The sequence below is a fragment of the Nilaparvata lugens genome, chromosome 1 (assembly GCF_014356525.2).
Source record: "Nilaparvata lugens isolate BPH chromosome 1, ASM1435652v1, whole genome shotgun sequence".
In the NCBI taxonomy this organism is placed as follows: Eukaryota; Metazoa; Arthropoda; class Insecta; order Hemiptera; family Delphacidae; genus Nilaparvata; species Nilaparvata lugens.
The window spans coordinates 98273230-98284175 of NC_052504.1; the positions used below are offsets into that span (position 1 = coordinate 98273230).

The window sequence follows — 10946 nt, forward strand, 5'->3', positions numbered from 1 at the left end:
ACATTTTGTTAATAACTTTGGTGTAAACGCAGCTACGTCTCATGATACCTCACGTCACCTCCAACACATAATTAAAATGTAATCAACAACACATATTAAAATGTGGTTTTAAGATTTCGTTCTAAGGTATGCGTACGAATTCGTTGCAGAATTTTCAAGAATACTGGAAAAATAATTTGATAACATACCCAATTTTTATAGAGTTTAAACTTTCAAATAATATAGTGTAACATATCAGAACAGTAATCCTATTTTTTTAAATCAATAGTAGATATTACAAAAAAATAAAATGGATTCTTGGTAGAGCTTCATTACATATGTTTGATAGTAAATAAGAGTTGAATAAACAACTTGATCATACAGTTGGAGCAAAATTCATGTTGTGATAGTTAGAAATAATATTAGATGTGTAGGCTAATGTTAAAATTATGGCTACTTCCAGGGTAAGACAAAAAATCTTTTGTAGTGGAAATCAAGCCAAGGTAAGTTTCAGTCTAAGAAAAGAGTATTAAATTTTATATATCATATCTTACTTTAAAATTGTCTGCAATCAATAATGTCTAGTTTTACACTGTAGAACATGCACAGTCATCTGGCAGCAGGTACTAGTAAGTGAAATGCTGGTTAAAAAGTAAAAATTGGTGGATTTTTTTCAGTTTTTCAAAAACAAAATGATGATTTAAAATTTTGAAGGTTGATTTTATACTCTAAATGAATCACAGAAAGTATCACAAAAATGTGGTTGAAAACGTTGATTATACGGGTGTTTATTGAATTATTGTTAATACAAAATCATTGTAACTCGAAGAACTGTACTAGTTGAAATATTGTGACATAAAAATTGATAAAATTGCATGAATTGGTTACTTCTAGCTCAAATTCATGCATCAATCCTCTGAAAACACATTTCTGTTATTATTAAAAAGAATGTAGTGTGGCGCACTCACCCAACTTTCCTTGCCGTTATGAGAATTGATCACCTGACGCTAGTGTTCACGCGCATCTAATTCATACTTATAGACAAGATCTAAGCCAGCTGATGACAGAACAATAACGCTGGAGACATACGAGGTCTGCTATCTCTTCATAGTGAATCATTCAATAGAATGAACAGTTGCCAACAGTTTGCAATTGGATAATCACATTTTCTCGAATTTCGAGCTTATTTTCAATTTTAGGTGAAAATGTTACTGAACATTAATTGTAGAGATTGTTATGCTCAATCTTTTCCACTAGAATTGTTTTGCTCAAATTGTATCTAATGTCTGATAATTGGGAATCTAAAATCGAACTTTGCATAGATGGGGCGGAGCTCCTAAAAGATTTACAGAATCAGTTTTTAATGTAAGTTCTTAAAGAAATTCTTCTTATGAGAGTGTATCCAAATATCAAATGATGATTATATCATTCATTATTAATAATCATTGTATTTCAAAATGATGTGAAAATATAATAATAAATATAAAATATAATAGATATGAGACTTACAGATATTTACAGATATATGACTATTTTGGGTATACATTTGATCAAAATCGTTGGAGTCGTTTTCGAGAAAATTGCGAAAACCCCTGTTTTTGACAACATTTTCTCCTTTTTAGGCGCCATCTTGAATTGCATTTGATCGAAATTGTTCGTTTTGGATCCTTATATTGTGAATACCTTAAGTTCCAAATTTCAAGTCATTCCGTTGATTAGTAGATGAGATATCGTGTACACAGACGCACAGACGCGCATACACTCATACACACACACACACACACAACACACACACACACACACACACACCACACACACACACACACACACACACACACACACACACACACACACACACACACACACACACACACACACACACATACAGACCAATTCCCAAAAGCCACTTTTTTGGACTCAGGGGACCTTTAAACGTATAGAAATTTAGAAATTGGGGTACCTTATTTTTTTCGGAAAGCAATACTTTCCTTACCTATGGTAATAGGGCAAGGCAAGTAAAAAACGACATGATATTGTCGTAACAAATGGTATGCTTCATTTTAATTAGTTGTTGAGTGATAGATATAACATTTGAAAAGAATTTGCTGTATTTGCCATGAATAATTAATAAAGTATGATGATGAATGAAGTGGAGTCCACAGCTTTAAACCGATTTGAAAGCTCATAACTGACAGGTGGTGAATCTGATCTGAAGCGGTCACCCTTCCATTGAGAGTACTCCCTAGAAGAGCACATCACTATAATAAAATGAAATGAATAGTAATACAAACAGATAACCCGTGCTCCGCAAGGAACTTATTAAAAACTTGACAAACTGAAATCTTGACCTACAGAAATATTGGAGAATGTGAAATAAGCCTATAACCATCCTCGGTAAATTAAGAATCTATGTGTAAAATTTCAAGTTGATCAATGCAGTAGTTCAGACGTGATGATGCGTCTTTCACGAATTTCCTATCCCTTATGTGTATAAGCCGATTCTTTCCTTTATTATACAGAGTGAGTCATATGTATGGGAACCCTTCAATAAGTTGGAGACTATTGTAGATATAATACTGTAACTTTCAGGATAAATATTGCTCAAATACTCAGCCTTTTGATGTACAGATGAACTTCAACCCCTCATAAGGGGGTGACTTAGGGGTTGTAACTCGAATATTAACACCCATTGTAAGGTAAATATTTTTGAAGGCCTTTTCAAAACAAGAAAGATGACATAAAAATGTTCTATGACACTTGTATCCAAAATGGCGGCTGATTGAAGTTATAACTCACACTTGTAACTTCAATAAGCCGCAATTTTGAATACAAGTATCATAAAACAAGTATCATATTTTTATTGATATCATCTTTCTTTTTTTAAAAAGGGCTTTAAAATCATGGACCACACAATATGGGTGTTAACATTTGAAGTATTTGAGTTACAACCCCTAAATCACCACCTTATGAGGGGTTGAAGTTCAGTTCTACATCAAAACGTGGAGTAATGGGGCAATAATTTATTCTGAAAGTTACAGTAAAATATCAACAAGTCTTCAACTTATTGAATGGTTCCCATACTTATGACTCACTCTTTATCCCTTAAACTACCAAATAGGGTCTATGAAGCTAGTCCCGTCAAATACCAAATCAATTTTACCATTTGGATAATATGTCCCAGTACAAAAAACAAGATAAAATTAATAAAATTCAGTAGATAGCTTTGTAATTTCAATTTCACATATTATTATTGACATTATATGAGGTTATTTACTTACTTTCAACTCAAAATGACACTGCAAATCACATTAGAACAGCTTCATTCAGCACAAAACCAGCATCTGACACATGCATGCAAGAGAGCATATAACCACAATATAACCTCAATTCACAATAATATGGCGATCAGATAGTTCTAAACAGCTGATGTATTTTACAGAATAGGCCTTAGACTACCACTGGGATTCATTACTGTGTAGTTTAGATGATCTATTCACCCACTGGGATTCGATGAACTTCTATTGGGACATATTATTGTCCTAGTTGTAGTCTGAGGTTAGTCATTTCTGCTGGGACATATTGTCCCGTTGCTAGTCCAAGGGTTAAAATAGATTATAATCACGCTGTAATAATTATTTAATATGTATCATTGTTCAAGAGCAGAAATGATTAGTTGATGATTTGTTGAATTTTCAGGTTCTGGTTCCGAACCTGAAATTCAATCATTGCGAACCGAACAGCGACCTGGTAACAAATGGTGGTAATTTGAGAGCTGGCACCGCCAGAGCTTACCACTCGTCACTCCATGCTTCCAAGAGCGACCAGTTTCTAGCTCTGAATGCTGCAGAAAACATCGTCTTCAGAGAAAACCATCTGGAAGATAAAAGTGTTTCCAAAAGTTTGAAAAGCATAACCGGACAGCTAGGTGCTCAGGTACTCCGAAAGGCTTACAAACTCTCCAACAATTTAGTCGAGTGGGCCAACAAGTTGAACAATCCTGTAGACAAACCTACCAGATTGTTTAGAAGGTGTAGGAGCTGTGATCCCAGGCACTTGAAGTCTGCAAAGGTTGAAGCCACCAACGCCTCAGGTTCCAACAGACTCCCCAGTCGTAGGTTTGGGTCAGCTGTTGAAGCCATCAAGTCTCCATTGAGAGATAACTTGAATTCTGGTTTTTATCGCGTTCTTTCCACTCAGTCACATCGAGGATACTCGAAACTTCAAGGTACTGCTGTTTCACAAGAGGATTCTGCTAAAGATAGAAACAAAAAAGATCAGATCAATCATGTTCATTTTAATGGAGCAGACAAATCTATCCCACATTCTGATGATGAATGTATGTTGGAAACTGAGCATGCAAGAACCTTCAAAGAGCAAAATACTAAACAGAAATGTTACCCCTTGTCTAGAAACTTTTCTTTCGCATTTTTTCAACCACCCTCCACCGCCCACTTCTTCACAACACTCTCCCCATGTCAACTGGATACAGGATTCAACGAAAGTCCGGCGACCTTGTTTGCTCCGCAATATTTATCGATAGAACAGAGCCTTATCGGACGAATCAACGAGTCTAGAGAAACCACGAAAGCAGTCGGAAATGCACTGGTCAATAAAGCTAGAGGAATTCATGAGAAGGTCTTCAAGATTGCACTTCTCTCCAGCTACCAGGATATTGAACAAACTAGAACCGTCAATGAAAAGTTCTTGAATAAATTGATTTGCAGCTGTAAAACTTTCCTGGGACCTTCGCTATCAACTGATGGGAGGGAGCTAGCTGCCTCTAAAAGTCTATTTTCCAAAGAAATTATTCATGGAGACAGCAATCTGGTTGGCGTTAAATCTTCAAACGCTATTTTCCAAAATGAGGAAGAAACTGACGAGAGAAACTTTGATGGTGTTGTTACCATAGAAGGAAAAGTATTTGATACAAACGATGAAACTTTGAACAAACTACTACTTCTTGTCAAGCAAACAAAAATTGCTCAGGAAAATCATTTGGAAGCCCCCATACTTGATCAAATTCTATCACCATCCATGTTAAAGAGACGAGTCGAGGAGAAAATTGATTTGCTCTCTTCGTCAGTGCAAGACTCATCATCTGATATGAAGCGTAATCCTGTATCTTACATGAATTACTCATCCAATGATGATTTGAAATTCTGCGGAGACTTTTTTTCAGAAGATGTGACTGGCGACGTTGAATTTGAAAACCTGAAAGTTAGACCACCAGTTAGTGAGAGATCGGTTTATAGAGTGCTGAAAGCTTTCAAGGACATAGTTAAAGAGGATTCAAACAGTTTGATAAGCTCTCATTATTTACAAAACCATGCTGCTGCAAACTCGGTTGATGTTAAGGAATCAATTAATCCATCTGAAGCCAGTCACAGCCCTGAAATTATCACAGAATCATGTAAATTGAATGAAAAACAGATTGGAATTGCTGAGAAATTTATCGACCGATTCACAACTTCAACTGATTTCATAAAATTCGGAGAACATATCGGTAGAAGCTATCCAACATTTTTCCAAAGCATTCCACAGAGAAATTCGGAAATTATGTTACAGTGCAACTCCATGCGACTGCATTCATTCATAGCCAATTACAATCCAAACATCAGAAGGGCGTCAAACCTTGCTAATAACTCGGATATACAATTTCAAAGCAACGGTCTCACAAAAAATCATCAAATCTTATTTCAACCAACACGAAACAAGTTGATGGGAATTGCTGAGGGTTCCAGAGTTGGGAAGAAGTGGAACCGGAACAAGAAAATCACCTCTCAAGTGCTGATGAAAATTTTGAATGAGAATTTGAATTTGAAAACAAAAACTAATGAATTTTCAGAGAATATCAATTTGTATAATTTGTATGAGAATCGATTTGACAAGTTAAGGGAGGTGATCGTATCTCGTGAATCATCGACTTATAAGAGTTTGCTCGCTGGAAGCAGCAGTTTGAAGGTATTTTCTGAAGCTAATAAGAAAATAGAACCAGTCAAACCGTCTAAGAAAACAACCAACCCTAAAACCTCTTTGAATCTCAATAGAGTTGTCTTCAAGCCAAGAACTGTAGGCGCAGTGATAAGTTCATTGGATTCAAACAGTGCTCAGTTCAATCCAAATAAGAATCTGAATATGAACAATATTGTTAGCTCTGACAATAATTCTGATTATTTAAAAGCAGTAAGCAAAGAGAATGAAATCTCTAGAATAAACAAACTCAACAAACTCAGTAAGAAATTGGCGAGTTCAACGAAAAATCAAGTCAGATATTCATGGAGAAGTAGTAATGCGACTCCAAGTAGTTTCACTGTTTCAGAGAACACTTCAAACGCGAGTAAATTGAACAATGTGGATGAAAAATTGAATTCACGTCATCTTCCTTTAAAATCGAATAATCTGAAAATATTCAAGTCTGACAAGAAGAGTACGTTTGAAGGTTTAGATGGTAGAGAGAATTTTCACGGAAGGAGACAATTTGGAATTTTTAATTCAGTCAATTCCAATAGATATCTCAACGATACACCAAAAGCGAAGCCCTTCTCTTTTAATAGTTCACTTCTTAAAAATAACTCCCATGATGATTCGATTACTGATGCAAGTAATCATGGGGTTTCTCGAATTGATAAGAGTGGGAGTTCTGAGTTCTCAACACAGCCATCTGGTTCTGAGAATAGTCACAAGAGTTTGATTACTGAAACGAAAATGAGAGTAAAAGGAAGCAACCTATTAAACGTCGATTTTAGCGGAGAGCGGAAGATTGCTTTTGACGATAAAGAACAAATTGAAAGTTTCAAATTTATGAAAACAGACAAGCAAAGTGATGGTGTCACCAAACTGAACAGTTATGCTAGAAAGTTGCGACATTCAATTAAATATGGCTCAGTTTTCTCAGATCTCGATAAAAGCTCGGCTGAAATGAAACCGGCTAATAGTCTAGTGGCTGCGATGAATCTTCGTGGAACTGAAAAGAAGGCCGCCAAGAAAAGATCGCTGATTGAAAAACAAGGATCGAATCCATTCAGAATCCCTGTTGAAATTAAAGACACCAGAGATTTAGTCTTGCAGCGGGATCAAGTTGAAAATATCAAAGAAAGATTGATTTCTGACAGGAGCAAAATGTCGGACTTGTATAAGGAGCCAACTCAACATGGTCTCAATCTATTAGATAGAGAGTTTGTTCTGGCTAAAACTGAAGAGACTGAAACAAATAATGGAGGAGCCAGATATTTTGCAAACTTTTTCAAGAAAGATGGTTCTCGTGGGAGTGCTTCTGGATCCGATAAGAAACCATCCAACAAAAACAAAAAGAACGATTCAACTGATACAAAAGTGAAAACTATTGAGAGAAAACTGACATCAAATAATTTGGGAAAATATGGATCCTCCAAGTCAAGTTTTGGAGGTGATGAGAACGGTGACTACAAGAGTGACAATATATTATGAATAAAAAGAATACATCTAGTGGAAGTCTAAGAGGTCCCAACAGGCTCTCCTCCATAGACCTTATGAGATCTGTGAAGACTGACAAACCTTCCAAATCGGTATCTGCTGAATTTCTGGTGAGACCATATCCAAATAGTTATTTGAAAAAAGAAAGCAATCTTCCTAGATTATCAATTGAAAAGCCAAAGGTGAATTTCGAAAATTTCAATCAAAATAGTGGATTTGATAATGATAAGGATAGAAAAATCAGCAATGAAGTTCGAGAAAAAGAGGTGAAAAATTCATCAAGTTTATTTAGTTCTAGGGATACAAACAATACTGGATTTGATAAAGATAGGAATAGGGGAATTGACAATAAATTTCGAGAAAAACAGGTGGAAAATACATCAAGTTTATTCAGTTCTAGGGATACAAACAATCTAATTGAGGCGTTTAATCGTGACAAAACTGTATTTAACGCCGGAGAAAAAAGGGTCTCTCCGTATTAAAAGCTGGAGAGACTAGGTCGAAGAACGAGAACATTACCGTAGAAAACAAGCTGAAAGAAGAGTCAATTTCAAAAGTTGAAGAAAATCAGAAATCTTCTCAAATAGATTCGCGTGGACGATCAAACTCAATCGAGTCTTTCATGAGGAGTGAAAGTAAGTGTAATCAGGGTTACACTTATTTGAAACAAGAGTATAATGAAGACCTGAAGTATAATAATAACAAAAAATTCTTCACTGAAAAGGCAAGTGTTGCTCTACTTCCCGACAGCAAAACTGAATCATTGAACGACAGAGTTGAAATGGAAAAGAAAATTGATGTGGAAGAGAAAGAAACTATCAGACAATCAAATATACTCAGTGATTTATGGCGAAGAGATGATAGCAAGAAAATCATGTCGCTTCAAAAAGGTGGCTCAAAAAGCTCAGAAAGAGTTCAAAGTAATCCTGGTAAGAATATAGGAGCTTTTGGTAAATCATCATTTTTCAAAAGTAATGATGGAAGCAAGGATAAAAGTTTCAGTCCTCAGAGGCCAGCTTTTCTGGACTCAAAACCAGCCGAGAGATTTGTGTTTCAGCCAAATGTGCAGAACAGAGAGTCAAGCCCTGATAATACTTCGAGAAATGAGAAGATCAGTGCATCAAATCATGAGAAGAAAACTGAAAAATTTTCTAAGCAGAGAGAAGCTAAATCCGACAAACCACACTTGGTTAACTCTTCAAGACCAGGTTCCTCACCTGAACATATCAATTCGCTCTACAGAAGCATTCTGACAAAAGACAGGAAAGATGGAGAGATGAGAGGGTTGGAAGCACGTGGCCTTGAATACAGTAGAAAGAAACAGACAGCTGAGAAGACTGACAAGGAAACTCAAACACCGCCAATTGTTGAAAAACCCAAGTCGAAAAAAGTTCGCAATGAAAAAGTTGCAGGAAGTGCTAGTAATCATTTTTCCAAAAGTTTATTGAAATCAGATGCCAAAGATGTACGAAAAACAGATGATGTACCCTCAAATTTTCAGAATAAACCATCCAGAGTGGTCTTCAAAAATTCTGTCGAAGATAAAAAAGTATCTGACGAGGTAACTAAAAAACGTGATGCCGCTCAGTCTGTGAAATTCTTGGAGAGGAAGGATTCTTCAAAGAATTCCGATGGACAGGATAGTAAACAAAATATTTTTGAACCGGAGGTGGGAGGGTTTCAAACGATGAGGGTATTTGCTAGTAGGAAAAAAGAAACTGAGAAAAAAGACTTCTTTCATATTGAGAGCTCGGCAAATCAGAAGGAAATATTCAGAACACCTTTGTCCTTAACTAAGAGGATTCAAACCAAACGAATTTGATTCATTACTAAAATTTCTTAAATCGTTGGAAGTAACTTGTAAAATTGTATTGTTTTGTGATTGTCCGAATTATAATATGCTAGAAAATTGTATTGTTTCGTGATTGTCCGAATTATAATATGTGAGAAAATTAAAAACTTCGCCTGCTTATTCATTATACTCTGTACAAAATTACTTCTTACTTGGAACGGACATGCGCAGCAGAGAAGGCATTCAGCGGCAGGGATACAACGGTGGCTATGTTGCCGTTGTGAACCGGCCAGCGTTCTCTAACATTTCTAGTGAGTATTCAAGCGCTCATGTTAAATTTGGAAGTTTCCTCTCTGCAAGCACTGACTCGACTGACTCTAATCGACAAATTGACAACTGCGCTTCCACCTATGACTCTATCCATCACTATAATTGGTTGATCTCCCTCCATTTCTCTGCGCCGCGAATTCCTCCAAGTCTAAAGTAATTTTGTACGGAGTATAGTATGGATGCTTCATGTCTTTCAAAAGAAAACTTGAAACTTGATGAAGAATAGATAATTGGAAACTTGATCCAGATCAATTTTTCGATAATTTTCTTGGGACCGTTACCAATATTAGCAAACTCTTTCACAAATATTCGAGCTATGTGAAACATTGGTCAATGTTAGTATCATTTTAAACAATACATGGTCAATATTAGTATAAATATCATTATACTATTTTATTAGTATTCGAGTAAGTTGGTATGTGGGTTAGTATTGAATTTAGTATTTCAGCCTTTGAAAGATGAGAATGAAATAATTTAACCAATCACAAACTAATCAATGAGAGAAATTATATCGTCGAAATGCCAAATGCAGGAAATGTCAACTTATTAACTCAAACATAATTCTTATACTTTCAATATACTATACTCAACTATACTTTCAACTTAACTAGGCGTATTAACAGGAAACTTCATCAGATATGTACATCTTATGAAAAATAGGAATAAGGACATAAATACGTGTTACTTTACGGCATCTATTATCCTTTTGAATGCATCATCCAAGTAACGTATTAGTCGAGGTGCGTGAAATAAATTCTAGACAGAGTCCTAATGCTATGAAAGAGAAATTGTGAGATGACTTCACTTTCTTTTTTCACGAGTTAGAACTGCAGTGGAATAATGATTGCCTTTCTATAAATGAATGGTGGTCATTCTCAAAGACAATTTCAAGGCCACAATATTACTGAGTGAGAGATGGCTGATGCTCAAATTTCGTTTTCTTTTCCCACGAGCGAAATTATAAGTATTAAATTTAATATTTTGTCGCTGATTTGATCCACAAGCGAAATTATCCTATACTATACTATTAAACAAGCAACTTCTGTTTATAATTATGTTTAGATGTTTGTATTTCACCGGATCTCGAAAACGGCTCTAACGATTCTCATGAAATTCAGAACATAGTAGGTTCATTGACCGAGCGAAGTTAGGTCTAAGATTCAAGTCGACGGTTTGGCATTACTCTAAATTTTCAAATGTTTAAATGTTTGAATGTTTGAATGTTTGAATGTTTGAATGTTTGAATGTTTGAATGTTTGAATGTTTGAATGTTTGAATGTTTGAATGTTTGAATGTTTGAATGTTTGAATGTTTGAATGTTTGAATGTTTGAATGTTTGAATGTTTGAATGTTTGAATGTTTGAATGTTTGAATGTTTGAATGTTTGAATGTT

At 35.4% G+C, this 10946-nt stretch overlaps 1 protein-coding gene across 1 annotated transcript; it reads left to right on the forward strand.

Moving 5' to 3' along the window:
• Positions 1-333: 333 nt before the first annotated feature.
• On the forward strand, positions 334-8760 carry LOC120349479. Its single transcript, XM_039419745.1, has 2 exons — positions 334-482; positions 3676-8760. Exons 1-2 carry the CDS (start codon positions 429-431, stop codon positions 7423-7425), a joined length of 3804 nt encoding a protein of 1267 aa, XP_039275679.1. The 5' UTR covers positions 334-428; the 3' UTR covers positions 7426-8760.
• The last annotated feature ends 2186 nt before the right edge of the window (positions 8761-10946 follow it).

Coding starts and splice junctions, on each gene's coding strand:
- LOC120349479 (XM_039419745.1), top strand. CDS start 429: ATGGCTACTTCCAGGGTAAGACAAAAAATCTTTTGTAGTGGAAATCAA. Junction 483..3,675: donor GTAGTGGAAATCAAGCCAAG/GTAAGTTTCAGT, acceptor TTGAATTTTCAG/GTTCTGGTTCCGAACCTGAA.